General features: G+C 28.7%; 3 protein-coding genes across 9 annotated transcripts in view; 2 read left to right on the top strand and 1 right to left on the bottom strand.

Moving 5' to 3' along the window:
- LOC107436366 (uncharacterized) overlaps positions 1-9,894 on the bottom strand; it is a 31,814-nt gene extending 21,920 nt beyond the window's left edge. Inside the window, exons 1-3 of one of the 5 annotated variants that reach the window (XM_016048057.4) lie at positions 9,753-9,894; positions 9,300-9,393; positions 1,138-1,320 (exon numbers count right to left, since the gene is read on the bottom strand). In XM_016048057.4, the coding sequence (XP_015903543.1) occupies positions 1,138-1,320; positions 9,300-9,333 (217 nt within the window). In that variant the 5' untranslated portion in view covers positions 9,334-9,393; positions 9,753-9,894. Of the gene's footprint in view, positions 1-1,137; positions 1,321-9,299; positions 9,394-9,628 lie in introns of all 5 variants that reach the window. The other 4 variants (XM_016048058.4, XM_071182395.2, XM_043055819.3 and 1 more) reach the window with 4 other exon arrangements.
- A 319-nt stretch (positions 9,895-10,213) lies between these two features.
- Positions 10,214-15,050, top strand: LOC147811026 (phosducin-like protein 1). Of its 2 annotated transcripts, none has more exons than XM_087161264.1 (2): positions 10,214-10,354; positions 10,447-15,050. In XM_087161264.1, exon 2 carries the CDS (start codon positions 10,448-10,450, stop codon positions 11,300-11,302), a length of 855 nt encoding a protein of 284 aa, XP_087017390.1. In that variant the 5' UTR covers positions 10,214-10,354; position 10,447; the 3' UTR covers positions 11,303-15,050. The 2 variants fall into 2 exon arrangements, with proteins under 2 accessions (XP_087017390.1, XP_087017391.1); XM_087161265.1 differs by having other exon boundaries at positions 10,220-10,354; positions 10,432-11,836.
- Positions 10,219-22,924, top strand: Cdk7 (Cyclin-dependent kinase 7). Of its 2 annotated transcripts, XM_016048059.4 has the most exons (3): positions 10,219-10,354; positions 20,271-20,362; positions 21,777-22,924. In XM_016048059.4, the coding sequence occupies exon 3, from the start codon at positions 21,793-21,795 to the stop codon at positions 22,825-22,827; it is 1,035 nt and encodes a 344-aa protein (XP_015903545.1). In that variant the 5' UTR covers positions 10,219-10,354; positions 20,271-20,362; positions 21,777-21,792; the 3' UTR covers positions 22,828-22,924. The 2 variants fall into 2 exon arrangements, with proteins under 2 accessions (XP_015903545.1, XP_015903546.1); XM_016048060.3 differs by lacking the exon at positions 20,271-20,362 and having other exon boundaries at positions 10,224-10,354.
- The last annotated feature ends 304 nt before the right edge of the window (positions 22,925-23,228 follow it).

Raw genomic sequence — 23,228 nt, 5'->3', positions numbered from 1 at the left:
GAAAACTTATCATTCTATGTCAAAAAGTCAAAACATGTGCAAAAGTTTGGCATGCAAAGCAAAATATTGTGGTGTGTAATCAGGATCACAGGGTAAGAGAGTCAGAAATTTTTGTCTAATAGGCAAACACGACGACATACTTCAAAAATGTCAACTGGAATAAACCCTGAATAACAGAGATAAATATTAATGAAAATTTTTAAAAGATTTTTTTTGTTTAAAAGATTTTTAAAAGATATTTTTTTTTAAAGATTTCAAAATTTTGACTGTTACCACGGACTATGAAAATTATAACAATTGGCAGTAATACAAAATTCAAATTGTAAACAATTTACTGATGAGATTTAAAGTATGACTAAATTGGCATGTTTGGAAGCGAAAACAGTTTACAAATGATGTGAAAGTGGATAATCTTGATGTAAGCATCTAACATTAACGGTGTCAATAAAGTAGAGTCTTGATAATTCGAGGCAGACGGGACAGAGCCTACATCGAACTTTCAAAAACTTAAAATTTAATAAATATTTAAATGAATGAAATATTTAATTGAATAAAGAAATATTTAATTGAAAAATATATTATATTTAAAGAAAATTTACTTACATCATTGATCAGAGTACATTTACAACATTAAACGAAGTTACAATATTTATTATATTACTGTATCAGTATCAGATTAATTGTGCTTTAAAATAATTGTCTAATGTTTTTTGTTTAAACACACTATTCATATGTTTCATTGTTTAACTCAAAATATCGTTTTTCAACATTCAAGTTTTCCCACATTCAGTCATAGTAATCATTGCAAAGTCAATCTTAGTAATCGTTCCACGTGTTGTGTGGGAGCAAGGCTGACTATTTTTCACTAGCTCAGATTTATGGGAAACTCGAATCAACTGTATTTAACTAAACCCTTTAGAGTATATATCAAAATTCATCTTGGGATCAACTTAAAATGAGGGGTTCCTTCACAAAATATTTTATATTATTAAACATCAAATTGAGTGAGATAATACACCACTGTCGTTACAGTGTATAAAAAATAGTTTAAATTTAAAAGTAATAAAGATAAATAAAATTTTTCATAGATCATTATTTGACTTTAAATTTTTTATTAAAGGAACAATTTCCACTTACCTTGCAATTGGGCAGACAAAGAGTCCCGCTGCTGTTGACATTTCTCATTAACACCTTCCAATTCCTTTAAACTGGTATGCGTATTACTCAACAAAAATACTATAAAGCATAGCACACAAAGAACTGCTACATAGACAAACAATTTTCCTCTTGAATTTCTCATTATCACAATAAATACAGGATCTAATAAAAAATATATAAATAACCCAGTAAGATAATAAACAAATTAAATAATAAACAAAATAACAAGGTTAGAAGAAAAAAATTCTTTTTTTTAAAAAGACTATATTTTCTATTTTGGTTAAACCTGTTTTTTTTTTTGGTTTATTTAAAACAAAAAAATAGATAGCATGTTCAGTACTAAATTAAAATTAACTTAACCATTAAAAAGTTTTCCACAGGGATATTTTTTAACTATTGGTTAATATTTTGATAAAGAACACCAAAAAAATTCACTTTCCTTCATAAATATGTTAATAAGATAAAAAAAAGTATAATAATAAAAGATTTTGGAATATGCATATTTATTGCTTAACAACTCCACTTAACAAGCAAATAAACATTTAATATCTAAACATTTCTCTAGTAGTGATTATATGTAAAAGTTAGTTTAGCTTCTTAATTTTTAATATACATAAAAAGGTTGTAATTCAACATTATTTACATAAATGTCATTATTTAGCAACATACACTTTGTAGCATATCATATATTGCTTTGTAGCTATATATGGCTTTGTAATATCAAATTAATTGTTCTAAAATAAACATTTCATATTTTTTTTATTTATTGAATTAATACTAATTTTGATTTAAATGAGTGTGAGATATTGAAATCAAAGTACTTTTTCATTAAAAAATAATTATAACTCATAGACTGATGAAAAGAAATGAAAAGAGACAAATGGAGTGTATAAATCTGAACACACAAAGGTCTACTTTAGTGCTAATGGTTTGGAAAATAAAGAATAAATTACTTTTTTGTTATTTTCTTTAACAAGATGAAACTTAAAATTTAACAATTCTCTTATTGACGGCATTAAATAAATAAGAAAAACATATTTTAAAATAATTTAACATTTTTCTTTAACAGATTTTTTTTTAAAATAAAATACGAAAAATTTCATTTGAAAATTATGATAATGAGCAGAATTTACTGCATATGTACAATACAAATTTATTTACTCTAGTGACAGAAAATAATTCAAAAATTAACTTGTAAACAAAAAATTTAGAAAAGCTCCTTATACTCATAGTTTAAATCAGCTAACCCTAAAAATTAATAACAACACAGAATAACACAATTAATAATAACACAGAATAGTGCAATAAAGACATCGAAGGATAACTTTATAAATTATTATAACTAAAAACTATATATTTAATAAAGCTTAAAAATTTATTAGTGTATTTCTCTATAAATAGGTTAAAATGATGTGCACGAAGGATATTTTGGTTTTTTCTAAAGAAAAATGATTAAGTTATTTGTTCATACATAGTTTGAAGATGTCTTTATTATATTATCTCGTAAGTTTCAAGTAATATTAAAAATAGATATTTTTATTAATTTTTAAACCTATGAAATCTCAGTTTGTCACTCTTGACTCTTACCAACTGTTAATATAAGAAACATATTTTTCCTTAAAATATCTGCACTTTTCTTGCTCAAGCTTTATCTTTTAAAATTAACACCCGTAGAGTTGTTACTTATTAAGGGCTTTTCAGAGACCAAAAAAGTTTGAAACTCATTATTCATTCCTTCACTCATAATGATTCATATTGATGGTAGTATTATTTGGGTAGAAATAGTGCAGACGTTCTAAGAAGATGTTCTAATAAAACTGTAAAACAAACAGCAAACTAGATAAATGTTTAGATGTCATTCTCCTTTCCCTCATTAAAATTTATGAAGTTCATTTATTTTCTAAAACTGTATTGATATGTGTTTCATTATATATTATTTTAAATTTACTTGTGGGAGTCAACTCCAAGAGCAAATAATGCTAATTTTCCTTCACTTAACATTCCCTCACTTCAAGAGAATGCACTTTTGTTTCATTTTGTTTGTGATTTAATTTTTATTAAAGGATAGTTTAAGAATATATATTATTTTAAATTTATTTATGGATATAAACTTCAAAAGAAAATAATGCTTATTTTCTCCTTCCCTCATTACCCCCATTCTCGCCCTATGAGAAAATTACACTTTTGTGAGGGATAGATTCTGATGTTAACAGATTCTTTACTTAAAAAAGATATTTTCATGCATGCCAAACCCTATTATTTAAAAGGCAGCACATTCATCATAAAATTGCAGAAGAAATTACATAAAAGGGCGGAGATTTTATGTACTTTTTAGCTTGTTCAAATATTCAGCAGTACATTTTATTGGAATATAGTGTTTGTTCTTCAAGTGAAATGTAGCGTTTTAATGCACCAATTCAAACAAACTATATCTATCAAATATATTTTTTTGTATTATAAAATGCTTCCTATATTTTGCATCAATTAAAGACCTACAACATCAATCAGGCTTGAGCACAATGAAAATTTAAGATATCAAGGTCTCCTCTTTAAAAGTAAAGAAAAAAAACATTTTTTTTCGAAGGAGGTCGACCTCCTTCGTTCCCACAGCTTATATTGCATAGGGAACCATAGAGGGAATAGGGGAAGTGGGCGGGAACATCTTAGATGTCCTATTAATCCTAGTTTTCATTTTTTCTCATGATGTGTGGGAGAGGAGGTTGTGTTGATATACTCCCTCTATATTGTTTACAGTTTGGACTTTGTCTCTCATCTGTGTGGGAGAGGAGGTTGTATTGATATACTCCCTTTTCTTTGTTTATAGTTTGGACTTAGTCTTTTTCTCTCATCTGATATGATATGATGATTTTCTTTTTTTTTTCTTTCTTTTTTATTTTATATCATATATATGAATATATCATATATTATTTATTGATTTTTATTATTATTTATATTTTTATTGATTTATTATATTCTTATTTCTTTATAGATATGGAGTCTGAATAATGACACATTTTTTATAGCGTTATAATATCAGTTTTATTTATATATTTTATAATGATATATACAATGATTTGTGTGATACAATTATTGGATCTCTATGCATTCCATTTAATCTAGGCTGTCATCCAGGATCTCGTCAGTTGAGAGTGTCTGTTCATCATCTGATTCTATTATCTGCAATTTTTTTCTCTTCACCGTTCTGATTCTGTCAGAATAATCGCTTGTGTTTTCAGAATGTTCATCTTCATCTAGCACTTCTTCTCTCGAGATATCTATTTCTTTGTCATCTTCTGAGAAGTCTGAGACCGCTTGAGCAGGGATCGTTGATAATCTCGTCGTTGTTGCCTTGTTTATTTGTTTTATTGGTTCTGTCATTGTGCTTTTTTCTGACTTTGGTGTCTCATGTGTCTGGGATTCTTTGTTTTGTGTTCTTTCAAGTGATGTCTCCGGCATTGAGAAGAGTTCCATTTCATCTTGTTGAAGGTGTTTCTGTCCTAGAACTGTTAGCCATTGTGGATTCAAATCTTTTGAATACTTCTCCAGCAGTGGACATGCTTTCAAATTGTCATAGAAAGCTAGGAGTCTGGCCTTTATGGGTTCTTTCGCTTGTGGGCAAAGATTCCATACATGGGTGTTAGAAGTGATGATGACTGGAGTGGGCCTCAGATATTCGTCTCCGCACATTTTTTTGTGAACAAACGTGCCAGTCCCTTCTAGAACAACTTTCAGCTTTTCAATTACGGCCATATCGAAGTATGGTTCGTTAATTATTATGAGTCTTTTATTTATGCAGTCCTGCCACATGAATGTGTATGCCGATGTTCCTTGTGTTATTTCTCCGTGAAAGAAGGCGGCTTTGGCCAAAGATCGTGCTATGTATGTCTTTCCTGAGTTAGGTTCTCCGCAGAGATAAAGAGTGTTCTTTTTTTTCCTGCCCTATCCATAACTTTGATTGTGTTTAAAACAAAATCTCGTGTATCGATGCCTTGGAAATCGCACCATTCTTCTATAATGGATGCGCTCTCCATTGGACAAAGGCATTCGTTGTTTGGATTTTTGTATTCTTGCGAGAGTTGGAGTATCGGTTTATCTAGACAGGACTGCATAGCGAGTTGAAGGGCCTTTTTGAAATTTATCGTAAAATTTCGTTTGCAAAAGATGTTATAAAACTCTTTTTTATGATGAAAATAGTTAATTATTTCGGATTCTGATTGCGCCTGTGTTTCTAGAATCATTTGTATGATTGTGCTGATATCCTCGCATGCGGCATTTCTGTTATCTTCACGGTCTTTTCTTTTCATGGATACATGTTTAATTAAGTCATTGCTGACTTCACTAAGGAGAAAATCTAATTGTGAGTTTTCAGCAGTATGATTAAAAACTATTTGTCTGGGTGGAATTTTCATATATGCGAGGAAGTTAACTGGAGCTATGCATTTTTCAGATTTAAAAAATGAACATAATTTTTTTATTTTTTCGAAAACACGGTCGTTATCGAATCTTTGATTTGCGTTTAGTTCAATGAGGCCATGATAGTGCAATTTTTTATATTCACACGTATCGTCGGGCACGTGTTCGGATAGAATAACTGATCTTTTCTTAAAGAGTGCTTTTAATAATGGACAATCATCTAATCTTATTGCATTTAAGATGCCGAAAACCATTATGCGATAATTGAAAGTCCATTCGGCCGTTGATTTACCTGAGGAAGTTCTTGGTTGAGGCATGTTTCAATAGAGAGAAACTGGCAGTTTGTTTCAGTATCAGAGCAGGCTGTGATAGCAGTGGCTTGAGATCCTCTCAGTGTGTGATGTTTTCTGTCTGAACGCACTGCCTTTTTATAATCCCTTTCAAGGTTGTTTTCATCTTTAGACACGTCTCTCTCTTCTTCTTCTGTTTGAACAGCTGTTTATGTTGAACGCACTATGTGATCCGTTGGATGTATTTATAACTTTATTGATTTTGTCTGACATTGTTGAAGGTCTGTATCAATAATTGATTTAATTAGAATTTGTAATTAATTTTGTAATTAATTAAAATTGTCTCATTAATTAAATAAATTGATTTTTTTTATAAATAAGAATATTAAGCTAGTGATGCGTCCCTCCCTCCTATCCTGCATGTCACTGGTGCAGGGGAGGAGGGAGTATAGTGTAACTAGCTCTAATATCTATGATGTCATAGGTGACGTCATTCTAATATATAGCTAGTGATGCGTCCCTCCCTCCTGCACCACAGGGAAGAGTTAGTTATCTCGGCTCTCCTCCTTCCCTTGAGGAAAGGAGGAGAGATGAGGTGACTCCTTCCCTTGAGGGGAAGGAGGGAGTGATGATATAGAAGAAGAATATATAATATAGGTGATATGGACTATTCCCTTATTCCTTCCTATCTTCCTTACTGCTCACTATAGATCCCGCCTCTTCTCCATACACGGGTCGACCCTGTGTCTATCCCTATGTCTGAGTATATCAACACAACCTCCTCTCCCACACATCATGAGAAAAAATGAAAACTAGGATTAATAGGACATCGAAGATGTTCCCGCCCACTTCCCCTATTCCCTCTATGGTATCCCTATTCTTCTTAATGAAAGATAAGGAAAAAATTTTCTTCTCTGAAACCTGACACACACAAAAAAGAAGAAGAAAAAGATTCCTTAAACAGGGGTCTGTCTAGGTTTTTCTAAGAGGTACCTATTTTGTGAAAATTTGGACATAATTTGTGAAAATTAAAATTCATAATAAAAAATCAACACAAAAATATGGTAAGAATATGGATTTATTGTTTCTTACGGAATACAAAAATTAAATTTTAAGAAAAAGTATTTTGTGAAAGTACCTTTTTTTCTAAAGTTGAATTTGTGAAAGTACCACAAAACGGTAGTAAATGTGGCCTGGATAGACCCCTGTCAATTTGACCTGCTAATTCTCTTTGCATCCTAAATTGAGCCTTTTTTTACCACAGCAGTATATATTTTTTTTTATAATTTTTTTAATATTATCTAAAAAAAATTTTTTTTCTACTTTTATAAAAATAATACTTTAACAAAATAAACATTCCTACTATACAGCGTTCGTGACTTTTTTTTATTTAAATCGGATTTTTTTGATTTAAATCAGATTTTTTTGATTTTTATTCAAACGCATTGTAAGAACTTTAATTTATGATTAAAAATACTTAATAAATGTTTAATCAAAATTAAATTAATATTAAAACAATATTTTAGAAGCTCTAACTTACTAATATAATTTTTCATTATTATACATAGCTTTGAATGCATAGCAACCATTTTGAAACAAATGCATAATTGAAATTTGAAGACTAGATGAAATAGAGAATTTAATGAAGGTTTTTCTATCTAGGTTTTTCTGAGAGGTATTTATTTTGTAAAAATTTAGACATAATTTGTGAAAATTAAAAATACTATTAAAAAATCAGCACAAAAATATGGATTTATTCGTTTCTTGCGAAACACAAAAAATAAAATTTTTAAAAAAAAGTATTTTGTGAAACTATCATTTTTCCTAAAGTTGAATTTGTTAAGGTAAGCAGTAGCAAATTTGGCTTGGACAGACTCTTTAACTATTAAATTAAAGTTTCAATTAGCAAACCATAATTTTAATTTAAAATTGTGTTTTATTTCTCTTGATTTTTAATATGACAAAATAAATGTAACAGATTGTGTTTATAAATGTAGTCATTCATCAAAAAATAAATAAATATATAATCTATATATTTTTATATTAAAATATTCATATTTAATTCTATATCAAAATAGATCAGCTAAAAAATTTCTTTAAAAAATCTATGCACTGATCTGAATTTTTTTTCACAAAATTTCGTTATAGAAAATCTGATAATGTCAAAGATACTGTAAACATATAATGAGAAAAAAAAATACCAGTTACCAGTTAATAACTCTACTGCTTCAAATAGACTTTGAAAGGGAAGAATGACACTATATCAGGAAAAAATATCTGAATTCATTAGCCTTTTTTTTTCTTCTATTTTTGGCATATTAGGGTAATTTCTTTTTAACATAACCTCAAGATTTAGAAATATACATTTTCCACCAATAAAAAATGATGTAGATTTTAATTCCATGCTGTTTCAATCAAAAGGTAGAATTTTACTTTCTACAGCTATGCAAGTCTATATTAAGAGAGCATTAAATGTGTACTTTAATCTGTACTTTCAATCTCAAGAGTCAAAAGATTTTTAAAAATGTAATTTCAAATGTGTTGGAATTTAACACACACCAAGAAAGAAAGTAATTTGGTTAACTAAAATTAATTATCACAGCAATTTATTTAAAATATATTCTAAAATTAAGAAAAGAAAATAATAAAAGTATCAATAATTTAAAACACTAATTTTTAACTTTTAAAATCAATATATATATTTAAAAAAATCAGTTGATTCAAATCAATGATTTTTTTAAAAAAATTATTTGATTTAAATCATGACTTAAATCAAGTTGATTTAAATCAACGAACCCTGCTACTATATGAATTGATATTTACAAATCGGCATTGAAATTCATAAATTTTAAGCAAAGGGAAGAAAAATTTTATTTTCTAGACTGTTTACACACCAAAAATTACAAAAAAATTCTTTCAGTTTAATTTTCTATGTACTACTAAAAAATAACATAGAATACATCAATTGAATTTGGGGGGGAAAAATCATACACTACATCTTATTTCCTACCGAACTGCCCTATTTCTTTCTTGATTTCTTATCATTAGAAAATCTAAATTCTTATCACACTAATCAATCTCACCTCTTTTGTTTTTGCAAGAACAAAAAAAAATTACCAAAATAACAAGGGCACCAAATTGTAAATTTTCATCAGAGGCTCTATTGTTGTGTGGTAGACCAATCTATATTGAGAACTAGGAAAAACTGTACTGAATACCCTAACCTTAAAATAATCTTTTTTTACTTAGAAGACTTTACTTTTAATCTTTTTTTACTAAGACAACTGCCGATTTTGAGAAATGATTTTATTAAGTGTTGAAAATTTTTATATTAGAATAACTACAAAAAACCGACTATACATTAAGCTAATGTTTAATATCGATAAACTGAAGGTCATTAAACATTGCATAAGTTCATTCAGATAAATTAGGACTTACTATTCGATGAAGAAAATGACTGTAGCTCTCCCATAAGAGAATTCTTCTTAAACTTAGTGTTTCAAAAACAGATTTATGACAGACATTTTTACACCTAAAATAGCAAAAATAATAACATATATCAATAATACCAGTTTGAGAAAACAGTAAAAACAAAAGGGTAAAAATAATGAGTTAAAAATCATAAAGATTTACACATTTATAATATAACATAATGCATAATTCAGTTTAGAATCAAAATATGAAGTTATAAACAAAAGTTCAATAAAAAAGTATATGCCATAAATATATCAGCGATTAAATTATTAAAGAGATTTAGAATAAAGTACGTAATTTCAAAAATTCGAGCCGGTAGTCAAGTACATCTGTCAAATAATAATGGTGAGATAGCTCGAGCGATCATAGGCGAAAAATAAATTAAATAAGAAACAACAAAAATGTTGGTTTACTAACTGGGAATGATTTAATCAATAACAAGACTAAGAAAAAGAGGAATTAAAATACATTTTTATATAAACCACGTAATGTAAACAAAATGTAGCAAGCTGAAAAAATAAACACGGTGGCGAGTTAAACAGTAGAGTTTAGCTGATGCGATCTAAGAAATTTTATTTTGTCGAATAATGCTTCTGTTTCATAATGTATTATTATTTTCGATAACAATATAATTTTTATGATTTTTAGCAAACAGAATGATATCCATTTATGCATTTAATATTAAAATTGCTAAATTTTAATCGATTAGCACTTTTTATCGATTTTTACTTATTCTGGTGGCCAGGGCTTTTTATCGACTCGAATTTTAACACTTTTAAATCTGCTCAAAAAGAGTTTTTTCAGTTTTCATTTTTTTGAATTTTAACATAAATGTCTTTTAAGACTCCAAACAGTTCATTCCGAATTTTAAGAACATGATTTTGAACTAAAACCCCCCCAAAAAATCTCGGAAGTACTGAATCCAATTTTTCTGTGTTTGTATTGTTGTTTTCTTTCGTATTGCAAAACATTTGATTCTGCTGGAGAAATTATTGTCACAATTACTTAAATCGTGAAAGGTTAGTATTTATTGGGTTTTTTGTACCTCTTTATTTCGGCAAAAGTAAATTTGGGTAGGTAAATATTCTCAAACAAGCTTTTTCTCTTAAAGCATGACAACTCTGGATGATAAATTATTGGGTGAGAAAACACACTACTATTGCAGTAGCAGTGAAGATGAAGGTAATGATGATGATTCCGACGATTTATCGCACGCTAAAGAACCACAACCTAAATTCATTCCTTCTCAGAACCTTGACAAATGGGAGGGTTCATCAACAAACACCGGTCCAAAAGGTGTCATTAAAGATTGGCAAAGATATAAACAGTTGGAAACAGAACGCCGAGAAGAACAAGAGCAAGAAAAATTAGCTCTTATGAAAAAAATGTCATTAACTTGCCAATCTGCTAAAGATGAAGAAAATGAAAAACAACAACATGAAGATGTGGATGCTGAACTACGAGAGCTTTTAGATGATAAAATCTTGGAAGAATTCAAACAAATGCACATGTTACAGATGATGGAACAGCACGGTGGGCAGTCAAAGTATGGATCTGTTTTTGAAATCAAAACTGGTGAAGAGTATCTGGATGCTGTTGATCGTGCTGATAAAACTACCACTGTTGTCATCTATATATACAATAACGGTGATAAAAGTTGCAAGCTGATGTATGAATGTTTTCATGAACTTGCTGCTGAATATCCAGAGGTGAAGTTTTGTTGTGTAGAGGTTACTGTAGCAGGACTGAGTAGACATTTTGAGCGTAGAGGTGTGCCTGCAATATTAATTTATAAAAATGGGGGTCTTATGGGTAATTTTATTCGTGTGACAGATGAATTGGGTGATGAATTTGTGACTTCAGATATAGAGAATTACTTGTTGGAGCATGGCATGCTTCCAGATCATAGTTTAATTTTTTCATCATTAAGAAAAGCTCAGAATGCAGAACAATCTGATTCTGAATAATCATTTTATCTTCTTGCACAAGCAGAATAAATGTGCAAATTTAACTCTTAATTCAATTGAGAGTGTTCTGAATTGCTACTGTCTTTATAATGTAAACAAGCATTAATTATACAGTTTAAACTATGAACCAGATTGTTAAAAAGTTTGCACAGACTTTTTGAATCATACAGTTCATAGTTTACATGTTTATCGGATCATAAAATTAGCTTTTTGCTTTAAAATTAGCATGTGGTATATTTTGCAACAAAAAAAATTGCTATTACGCATTAATATTTTAAAAGAAAAATAAAGAATTTAGAAAATTTTAGTTATGTTATGTTTTTCTCTCATTCATTTGTAAAAGTAATTTTTCAATTCAATGATTTCTTTTGGCCGATAACTTCTTAAAGAAATGTTTTGCTTTAATGAAGAAACATTTTTTTTTTTAGTTTCGATACTATTTCAACTAATGGGGATTAGTTTTATCAAAATTAGATTTATTTAGACAAAATTGCAATTCTAAAGAGAAATGACATGATGTGAGAAACAAGCAATTTTCTCGATTTAATTGATGAGAAGCTCACAAATTTGTCAAAATTTCATCCTTTTTAAAATCCAGTATTTTGTATTTCTTTACAACCATATTCATAAGGATTTAAATATGCATAAAACTGTACAAGGTTTACATAATATTTTATGTAATATTTATATTAAGGAGGGGCCAGCATTTTAGCTGTAGAATTTGTAATGCCTTCAAAGTAGCCACATAGCATTAAAAATGGAATTCTTTTTCCTAATTATTTAAATAATCATGCACCTACAATTTAAGTTACTAATGGCTGCAGTGCAAAATCTTTTTTTTTTTTTTTTTGAATAATGTACCAATATTTATTTATATTTGATCAAATTTTATAATAATAATGTATTAAGCTGCATATATTTATACTAAATTTGAGTTTTAAGAATTTTAATCTATTAAAATTTTTAATTATGTGAAGGTATGTGTCTCATAAGCTTTAAGAATCCTTATTAACATTGTTCCTGTTTGATCTAAAAAATTTTACCATTTGTCATGGTGGCTTTTCTGCATTTTTAAAATAATTTTTGGTTAATCAAATTATTTGATTAAATTGTTTGTTTTATTTATCTATTTGTTTTTTAAAGTACAAAAAGTAACTGTATTAGTTTATTTTTTCTTTATTTTTCGAATAAATGTCCCAGAGTTTCAAAAGTTAAAGTCAAAAAAAAATTTCATTTTATAACCGTCATTGAATAGCTGACCCAATATTTTGGGTTTACAACTACTAATGTTCAATTCAGTAGCCTTGTAATTTTGAACCCAATCCAAAAGATAAAACAAGGGAACTCCTGAATCAAGTATTGGAGAAATTTGCCTTTTGTGGCGAACTTTTGATGAAACTAATCAGCATTTGCCTTACATATAGAGGAAAACCTCCCACTGTTAGCCTGACGGTAAGGGCTCTAACCCATGATCCGTTTACCTATTAGGATATTTTCTGTCAGCATTGTGAAGCAGCATGCACAGATTTCGTATCAACCAGCCATTGCCGAGATTCGAACCCGGTTCCCCTCATTCGAAGGCGAACGCTTTGTCCCCTGAGCCATCATGGCTCCAAACTAAGGATTGAACAAAATATATAAAGGTAATTCAAATTTTTATTGAATATAAAATAACTAGCTGCAGGAGAATAAAGCTACCATTTGTTATTAGGCCAAATGTAACTTGTGAAAAAACAATAATAATACTTTTAATTTTTAGATTTTGTTCTTTCATAGTCCTAGATTTGCGTTTAAAGTATTCTTATGTATTCAAGGCAATCATATTCTACGTAGTTCAATTTACGATATCATTTTGGTAATCCAGGCTCAATTTTAAATGATGTTTGTGTTTAATTTTATGAATTATTTTACGGGAAATTTTTTCTCATAACTAATTACAATCCTAACAAATTGTTAACAGATCTCAAACAAATCCTAAAAATTTTATTAGTTTTTAAAAGATGTGAAATATTTGTTGGAAAATGTGTAGATGTAGATTTGTTTGGTGGATTTATTGATTTTTCATTTAAAGTTGAATGTCATCTATAGAAAGGTAACTTTTCTGTGTTTTAAGTAGGTAATATGTACAATAACAAATTTTGAACTGCCAATATGTAAATATTTGTTTAGCTGTTTTTTTTTCTCCTTTATTAAGCAGGGGCGATTGTAATTCGGGTTTTTCGTTACATCCCTCCATGTCTAGATACCAGTAGCAAGGCATGTGATTTTTTCGTAGAATTGTGCGCATCTCAAGGCCATTGTTTTGCGGACTTCCACTAATCAAAACTTATAATACAACCAAATTTTCGCCACAGTTTTAAAGTTAAGAGTAAGAATTAAGTTCTACAATTTTGAAATCTTCGCTGAATCGCGTTAACGAGATGTTTTCAAACACGTAACTCTTCCTCAATTATAATTTTTGATTTTAATGATTGAATTTACACCAGAATCTTCTAATATCGAGATTCATATTCACGAGATTTTAATATCTAACATCGATTTTCGTATTTAACTAATTTAAAAGTTATTCATTGTAAATCGCAGTCATGTGATTTAAAAATCAAACATCGCAATTCATATTCACGCGATTTTAATATCTAACATTGACTTTCCTATTTAACTAATTTAAAAGTTATTCATTGTGAATTGCAGTCATGAGGATTTAAAAATCAAACATTGTGATTCATATTCAAGCAGGTTTAAAATCCGACGTCGCTTTTCCTATTCACTGGATCTAAAAATCATGTGCATCGCGATTCGTATTTACACGATTCAAAACTCCAATAATGCGCTTATTTGTATTTAAGCGTTCTTAAAATCCAATATCATGATTCATGTAAGAACTACATTTTTTCTTAAATTAGATACTATAAAAGTGGGATATTCTTTATTGATAAGTAATTTAATTATAAAATAATTGTATTAACTATGAATAGATGAATTGATATCTTATAGAGTTTTTACACTTAAAATTTTCAGGGTTTTACAGTTTGTGTCACAATTATCCCTGATTAATTTGTCCTCTTGTATAAAAAGACCATAAGAGTGTTGTAATAGGTCAACTTACATCGGTGCCCTTGTATTATATATATTTCAGTAACAGAAGGTTACTATTCCTGAATTAATTTATGTTTACAAAAATGCTACAGTCAAACAAAGATTTTATTTTATACTTCGTAAATAATGTGCAGATAAAAAAAAATTGCATTATAATATTTATGTTAATTAGTCCGCAAATTTACCTCTTTAATTTGCGACTGTTCACTCTCCTGTGATAACATTCATTATGTTTAAAACATAATTTGCGATACAATTATCTTGAACAGAAATGTGTATATAGTTAGAAATTTTCCACCTTTATAATCAGAAAGAATAGTTTGTCTTAGTTATTTTGTAACATTTCTTATTTCTGGTATATTTAGATAAGAGACTTGGAGATTCATTATATTTTAATGATTTATATGACATAAATCTCCTGGCTTTTTCATATGTATTGTCTTGTAACTTTGTTTTAATATTGCTATACTTTCATATTTCTGTTGACATTCTGTGTTATCTTGTGTTGTTAAACAAATTATTTGTGTGCTTTAAAGTGACTCTTAAAAGCTTATATGTTTATCTGTCAATTATCAGTTAGTAGGATGTATTTATTATCATTTATATACTGCTTGAATGTGAGCATTATTAAATAAAAGTCTTTGTAATTCTAGATTTCGTTTTCTTGGTTGTGTGGGTTATAAGCAGGGTTTAGAAACAGTTTAATTTTTGGAAAGAATTTTTAAAAAAATGCTGCCTTTTTTTCGATTTTTATTGACTTATTGACCTTTGCTTAATTTACTCTCTTAAAAAATAATATCTGCAGAAATAAAATATATTATTTGTATAGATAAATATAGGATTTTCTTTAATCAAAATGCTAAACAAACTTACCACGTGTCTCACAATAATAATTACACCATTGTATCTTCGGTATAATTTCTGTTGTATAGAAGTGCCAAACATTACGATTTATCCATAATTATTGCAGTTTTTTAGATCAAGTTTGCATCCTTGTGGTTGGGTAATAAAAATTATGGTTTTTTAGAATTTTTGTTATAATCAGCTTAAAAGAAACTTTTACTTAACTACCAAAAGTTTTACTTAACTACCAATTTTGTTATTTGCAGCTGATCTATAATTTTTTCCCCCTACTTCTTAATCAATTCTAAGAACAATAAAAAAAGGATTTGATAAAAACAGGAAGCAAAGAAATCTTATTGCTCCCCATTCCAGCAAGTTATTTTTAGATTCATCAAGGTTAAGGGTGTCAAAAGTTACTAGCAGATATTTCAAAAGAATAGTGTTATTTTGTTTCTTTATCCAAGTGAGGGTTTTTATGTATAAAGATCTTATGAAGTGACATCTATGTTTCATATGTACTTTTTTTTTTTTCAAGAGTTGTGAAAATCACTACTGAGTGGAGAATTTCTTCAATTTAAAAAATCATTATTAAATTAACTTTATTTTTTTCCCTCAATAACATATAAATTTATATAAAATTACAAATTTTAACTGATAAGCACAAGAAATTGTATGATAGACAGTTATTCAAAGGGGTTTAATTTATTATAAAATAATTGGCTTTTGAAAGGAAAAGTTTTAATACTACTCTGTTTTGCTGCTGGGAGGCAACTTACTCGAAGTTTGTAAAAAGATTGCTGCTCTAAAGATGGTTAAGAATTAAACACCTAAATAGTTTCTTTATGCTATTTTTTTACTGTGAAATTGAATACAGTACACTCTCGATTATCCATGCTCATTCCGGAGTCACACAAAAAATATAAAGAAACATATTAAAGATTAAAAAAGATTTTATTCATGAAGTTATAACACTACCGAATTTTTGGAAGCAATATTCGTTAGTGGATTGAAGTATATCGAATATCAGCAGCATGGTCAAAGGTAAAATTGTCTACTTTATCACGATCTTGGAGAAAGATAATATCGCTTGATGAGCAATCTTCTTCAGATGTTCAAGAAAAATATGATAACAGTATTCTCGAACAAGCAAAAGAAATCTGAGGTTTCGAAATTCTTGACGAAGAAAATTTTGAAGAAATTTCAAAGTGATGCATGTGAGCCTGACTTCCAGTATTTGACAGATGAAGACATCCTTATGTTGTTAAATCAAATAGTGATGATAGTAACTGATGCAGAAGATGTAGTAAATGAGGGAAATACAATTTCTATTTCTGCTGGTCTGTGGAAATTTTACTAGATTATATGGGAGGATTTGATTACGGTGACATTACTGCGGTTCGTAAAACATATGACGAAGACGCATTACACAATTTTTTAAAAGGAAAATTCCTAGTTGGATGTTATACAGCATGCAAATGTCAGTAATTTTTATATTTTTTGTACTGATATTTTTTCTCTAATTAAAAGAGTTTTCGGATTATCCGTGTTTTTCGATTCTCCGTGCTCCCTGTCCCGGTGATTAACCCGGATAATCGGGAGTGCACTGTATTTGAATTTAAAGAAATGAAGTAAATAGAAATTTTAGAACAAATTGTTGGTATCCTTTAAAAAGAAAATGACTTCCTGTAGGGCAACCAAAATAGGGTATCATAGTTAAATTTTGTACTTGCAAAAGCAGGGGTCTGTCCAAAGCAAATTTACTACTGTTAACGATACTTTTACAAATTCAATTTTAAGAAAAACTGTAATTTCACAAATTCAATTTTAGGAAAAACTTGAGGTAGTTTCACAAAATACTTTTAACATATTTTCGAAAAGTATTTAAATATTTTTGAAAATATTTTCTAATTTTACCATATTTTTGTGTTGATTTTTTAATATAATTTTTAAATTTCACAAATTATGTCTAAATTTTCACAAAATAGGTACCTCTCAAAAAAACCTAGACAGACACCTGAAAAGATATGCATTGTAATCTATTTTCTTTAGTCTTAATATTTAATATATTATACCCATATGTATGTTACTGATATAGTATGACCTGTCTTCTTTAAAAATTAATAATTTTACTTTCAAATGTGTAAAGCAGTTTAAATACCCTGGAATTGTTATCAGTAATGCGAATAATATAAAACTTGAAGTTAACAATAGGTTACTTATGGCTAACAAATGTTTTTATGTGTTGGGAAACCAGTTCCAAGTCAGAGTTTATCAATGTTGATACAAAAATTAGCTCGTTCATAACCTTTATTTGACCAACTGTTTTGTATGACAGCAAGTGCTGGCCATAAATAAAACTGAAAAAAAAAAAAAAATAAGTTGCTGATTTTTGTGAGAAAAATACTCCGGAAGATCTTTGGTGCAGTTAAGCAAAATGATGCCTGTAGAATGCAATATAATTATGAAATTTTCAATAAATTTAAAGAACCAGATCTTGTCAAAGGTGCCAGATTCGATGATTAGGACACCTTTTTAGATATAACTGAATAAAATTAGTGACTTTTTCAAAAATAGAAGGTACACGAAAAAGATAAAGCCCTCATACCAGGTGTGTTGAATCTGTTGAGAGAGATCTCGGAATCAACCGATGGTTATCTATTGCTCCAGAAAGAGTCAGGTCGAGGTGGCTTATGGGGACAGGCTTGGCTTGTGACTGCCTGTATCGCTGAAGAAAAAGAAAATGTGACTACAAGGCATTCTGTTGAATACATAACCAATTTATAGAATGTGACCTTTTCAATCATCGAATGTAATATTCAGTATGTCTCATCAGTTCGGAAGCATTGCACATTTTGTTAATGATGCTAAACAATATGAAAAATCACAATAATGCTTCATTGAATGAAATATTATACAGTTTTGGTTCTATAATAATAAACCTTTCTCAGTGTTGAAACACAGAATAAAAAGACCTTTAAAAAACTTTTATTTAAAAAAAAAATGCATTCTGCAGAACCTGAACAATACATTTTGATTTCACTATGTAATAAAGAGCATAAGAACTAGCACAGTATGCAGAGAAGAAAAGAAAAAGAACAATTCTAACATTTTTTTAATCATTTTTCCAAGTAGTATGACTTGAATTTTTAGAGTCGATCCTTAAATACGCTTTAACTTTAAGTTGTTTTTTTTTTTCAACAAATTTACATTCTGAACCCCAAATTATGGGGGTAGTCCTAATCTAAAATATATAGTTCCAATAGTTTTGATAATTGAAAGTTAGGTCTCCATAATAGTAATTTTACTTTTTGCGCATTTCGTCATATCTCTAAAAACTATTGAAGCCTGCCATAAAATTTTTGCACACAATCGTACAACTTTCATTTCATTTATTATATTTTTAACAATACATCAAGACCATCTACAATGAGAACTAAGGGATCTTGTTATCCTTCCTTCATGCAAAGGGAATTCAAGATCTTTCACGTGCGGTGTCATCAAAAGTAATGGTGATTTTAATCATTTCTTTGAAACTTTAAGTCAAGTGACTAATTGTCAATTGAAGCCTTTTCTTTTGGAAACACAAAAATCTCTGACACTAATTTATAAATTAATTTTCTAAGAAATATGGTTAACTTTAGGTGGCTTCTGTGGAACGAATGATTCAATGCAGACATTCTAATGGGCGCTTAAATAATATTGCATGTATGGAAAATCGAACAGGAGAGTTATTATAAAGAAAGGTTTGTTATGGGCGATCGTACTAAAAAGCTCATCCTGTTATCTATATATTTTAAGTAAAGGGCAAATTTGAGATTTTGAGTCCTAATGAAAGTATAATTAATATATAATACAATATATACATATTAAAAGGAAGCTTTTTCATCCCATTGATATGAAGTGGAAATGTGGAGGTCAGCTCAAGTGTTAGCCATTTCATCTGTTATTGTATCAGAACTAAAGTTACTTACAAGGTTAGTAACTTTGAACACAAAAGACAAGGCTAGCAACATAAAAGACAAAATTCTGAAAAACAAAAAATTTGCTTGGCCTTGTTTATATGTCTGGGAGTATTGTTGATTTTAGACACTTGTTGATTTTATAACATTAGGTTTGGCTAAAGAAATATTTATTTCTGCTTAAAGAATTTTGCCTATTTTTTTTCTTAATGCAGGCACTAATGTTCTTAGCCTCAGAAAAATGCAGGAAGTGTTGCTCACTCGATCATTACTGGTAAGCACCTGTGAACCTAAGTCATGGAGAAGAGCAACATTAATCTGCTTCAGATAACCCATTCATAGAGTGGGCCACATTCTCATATCACACAACAGAGGGAAACATCCATGCCTTAAGTGGGGTTTGAACCCAGAGCCAGTTGCTGCGCATTCGCTCAACCACCTGACTGCTGCATAGAAATTTGTCAAATTATTACTATAAAAAAAGTTTTAGGTGCAAGATTTGGCTAAATTGCAACAGTTAATTGCATGAAATATTTTGCTTGAGAAATTAAATATCAAAATCTATTTTTATGTTGAACTTTTATTTTTTTAAACATTTCTGGTGTTATTTTATTGCAGTGTGATCACATTTATTTATAAAAAAAATCTAAATTTGTTTATTGCATTAATATTCTGATAACCTGCTTAAAATATGCACAAAATTCTTATAATAAAATTTTGATAGTGTATTTAGTAGCATGTGAGAAATTAAAAATTTTATGGCAATCTTGCTTTTTGCACTATGCATTTTTTTTAATAATAATTATCAATAGTACAATAAACTAATGACAATGGGAAATACCGAATTGTAAATATTTCTTTCTTACATTCAGTAATAAATTACTTAAGTTATTTTAAGTTAATAGAAACTAATATTTAATAGAACTTAATATTTAATAAACATAATTTATTTGCTTCTGATTTATTTCCACTTATTTAATATTCTATAAGTAATGCATGTATTGTGACATTTATAGTATTAAATTTAAATTATGATTCAAAAATAATTTTTAAACTTTTTCTTCTTTTAGGTTAGATACTCTCACTAAAAGTCTTGAGTGTCATAAATATACAGGAATTTTTTTTTCTGCAGCCTGATGAATAGTTAAAACCTTGACTAGAGGTAAATACGCTCTCTTAATACTTATTTTATTTAAATATTTTTTTTAAAGAAAAAAATTTAGTCAGAAAATCATTTTATAACATCTAATTAACCTTCTCTCCGTCTAACCCATGGTACTGGTAGCAAAATTCACTTTGAATTAATATTATGTACAATTGTGGTAAATTCAAATTTACCTGCAATTTCAACAAAACAGTCAATTGAAGATTATCTATTGTAATAATTGCGCCTATTGTAGCAAAAATTTGTAAGGTTAATATAAAAATTTTGCACAAAAAAGTTAATGTTAAAAAATGTATATTACTTCAGTTAGAATTTTATACAATTACGCTTTGAAAAAAGAGAAAAAAAATCTTGATACAGTCTGAAAACAAGTGGGGGAAAATTCAAAAAATACTAACATTTTTTGTTCAATTTATTAAATTCTAATTAGTTAAAATAATGATTTTGAAAAACATTTCTAATTAACTAAATATCTGCTGACCACTATCTTAATTTCAAATTAGTATAAAAGTTTTTGGGCTGTTCAGAAATACTTAGTATATTCAAAAAGAATAATCTCAAATTGCAACTCTTACAGCAGCCTTTTTTGCATCAGATTTGAAAGCAAAAAATGTTCTCTTATTTTTTCATTTAGGACTGTAGAAAAATTATTCTCTTTCTTTGGTCTGAAATTTTTTCTAACTTCCTCACTGCCACTTTTCAGCCATTCCTCCCCCTTCTTCCCAAATTTGAAATAAAAAATAATCTGCAGCACCTAATTGCTACTCTGGTAAGTTTCTGCTACCAGGCCTGTGGATTTTATAATTTTTATTTAATTTAATTGAATTTTTAATAATTGTTTGGATGCATGCAATGCATTACTCAACAATCTAAGTTCAAGTTAGAAAAAAAATACTATATTAATTTTACTTTATCACTTTATATATTCCTGGGGAAAAAAACATTGATTTTAGAGTGGCTAATTGTTTGAAATGTTAGTAAAAATTACTAGATTAAAATGTAATTTTTATTTGTGTTGCTAGTAATTTTTATTTGTGTTGCTAGTCTTGATACTTTTGTAAGTTCTGTAAATAATAGCAATTTTTTTTTTAAATTTACTTACCCATACAAATTTTATTTAAAAAAAAAACATCTTGATTTTAGAGTACTAATAGTTTCCATTAGAAAATTGCTTCACACTGAATTATATACTAAAATGAAATTTTTTCTCTTGTAATTCTTAAGAAATTAGCTTACAATTGGATGTCCAAAATTACAACCACAAAGTTTAACTGTTACTTTCATATGCAAAATTGTTGTAATTTGCTGATAAAGTTTTTAATTATCCTCATATGGTTATGCGTTTATACATTTTTATATTATTAATTTCAAATTGTTCTATCTATAAACATTTTTTAACATATCTTTTTAGATCTGATTCAGAAAAAATGGAAGGCAAAGCTAAGCGATATGAGAAGCTCTCATTTTTAGGTGAAGGCCAGTTTGCAACTGTCTATAAGGCTAGAGATTTAGTAAATGGGGAAATAGTGGCAATTAAAAAGATTAAAGTTGGAAGCAAAGCTGAAGCAAAAGATGGAGTTAACAGAACTGCAATACGAGAAATAAAATTCCTACGAGATTTGAAACATCCCAATGTGATTGGTTTACTTAACATCATTGGTAGTAAATCAAATATTTCATTAGTGTTTGACTTTATGGACACTGACTTGGAAATAGTAATAAAGGATTCTATGATAATTCTTACTCCAAGCCATATCAAAGCTTATATGATCATGACACTTCAAGGTCTTGAATATTTACATTCAAATTGGATTTTACACAGAGATCTAAAACCAAATAATCTATTAATTAATAGTGAAGGTGTTCTAAAATTAGGTGATTTCGGTTTGGCCAAAAATTATGGATCTCCTAATAAAATATATTCTCATCAGGTTGTAACACGTTGGTACAGAGCTCCTGAGTTAATATTTGGGGCCCGTATTTACTCAACTGGGCCAGATATTTGGGCAGTTGGTTGTATTCTCGCTGAACTTCTTTTGAGAGTTCCCTTTCTACCTGGAGAAACTGATCTTGATCAATTGAGCCAAATTTTCAAAGTAATGGGCTCTCCGAATGAAGAAGATTGGCCTCATGTCTCGTCACTGCCGCATTTTGTTGAATTCAAACCTAGCCCGCCAATTCCTTTTCGAGATATATTTACTGCTGCTAGTGATGATTTAATAGTCGTTCTTTCTAAGATGCTGGCTTTAAATCCATTGAAGCGATGTACCTGTTCAGAAGCACTCAAAATGCCATACTTTAGCAATCCTCCAGCCCCAACGCCATCTCCACAACTACCCATGCCAACTGGAAATACTGTCACAACGGAAGAAATTGTAGGGGACGTTCAAAAACGAAAATTTCAAGATAGTGACATAGGTGGCACAGCTAAAAGAATCTTATTTGATGAGGATCTTACATGAATTATAAAAAATTCTATATGTAATTTTTCATTCTTTTTTTTTAAAAAAATTAGTTGCCACTATTAAAGAAGTTAATAAATGATGTTATTTAATGAAATGTTTATTTCATTTTTTATGTGTTTAATTTTTAATGGTATTTGTCTTTTAAAATGCACTCCAAAAAAACTGTAATTGTAGTTATATTCCTCTAAAATGATAAACTTAAATTAAATATTAATTAGTGCAATATTATATACTCTAGCTTCAACAAGCTGACAAAAAGTTATGGTTAAGTCACTAGAAAGATTTTAAATAATTGCTTTTAAGTTTTAATATCCTACATACACATCATAAAACTTATTAACCAAAAGATAATTTCATTGCCTTTTAACTGTCACAAATTTAAATAAATCATGAAAACA

Source organism: Parasteatoda tepidariorum, chromosome 4 (genome assembly GCF_982258835.1).
Source record: "Parasteatoda tepidariorum strain Cologne lab strain chromosome 4, Ptep-v5.0, whole genome shotgun sequence".
NCBI lineage: Eukaryota > Metazoa > Arthropoda > Arachnida > Araneae > Theridiidae > Parasteatoda > Parasteatoda tepidariorum.
Note: the sequence above shows the minus strand (reverse complement) of the source record. Positions and strands in the feature narration are given on the sequence as shown.

Coding starts and splice junctions, on each gene's coding strand:
- LOC147811026 (XM_087161264.1), top strand. CDS start 10,448: ATGACAACTCTGGATGATAAATTATTGGGTGAGAAAACACACTACTAT.
- Cdk7 (XM_016048059.4), top strand. CDS start 21,793: ATGGAAGGCAAAGCTAAGCGATATGAGAAGCTCTCATTTTTAGGTGAA.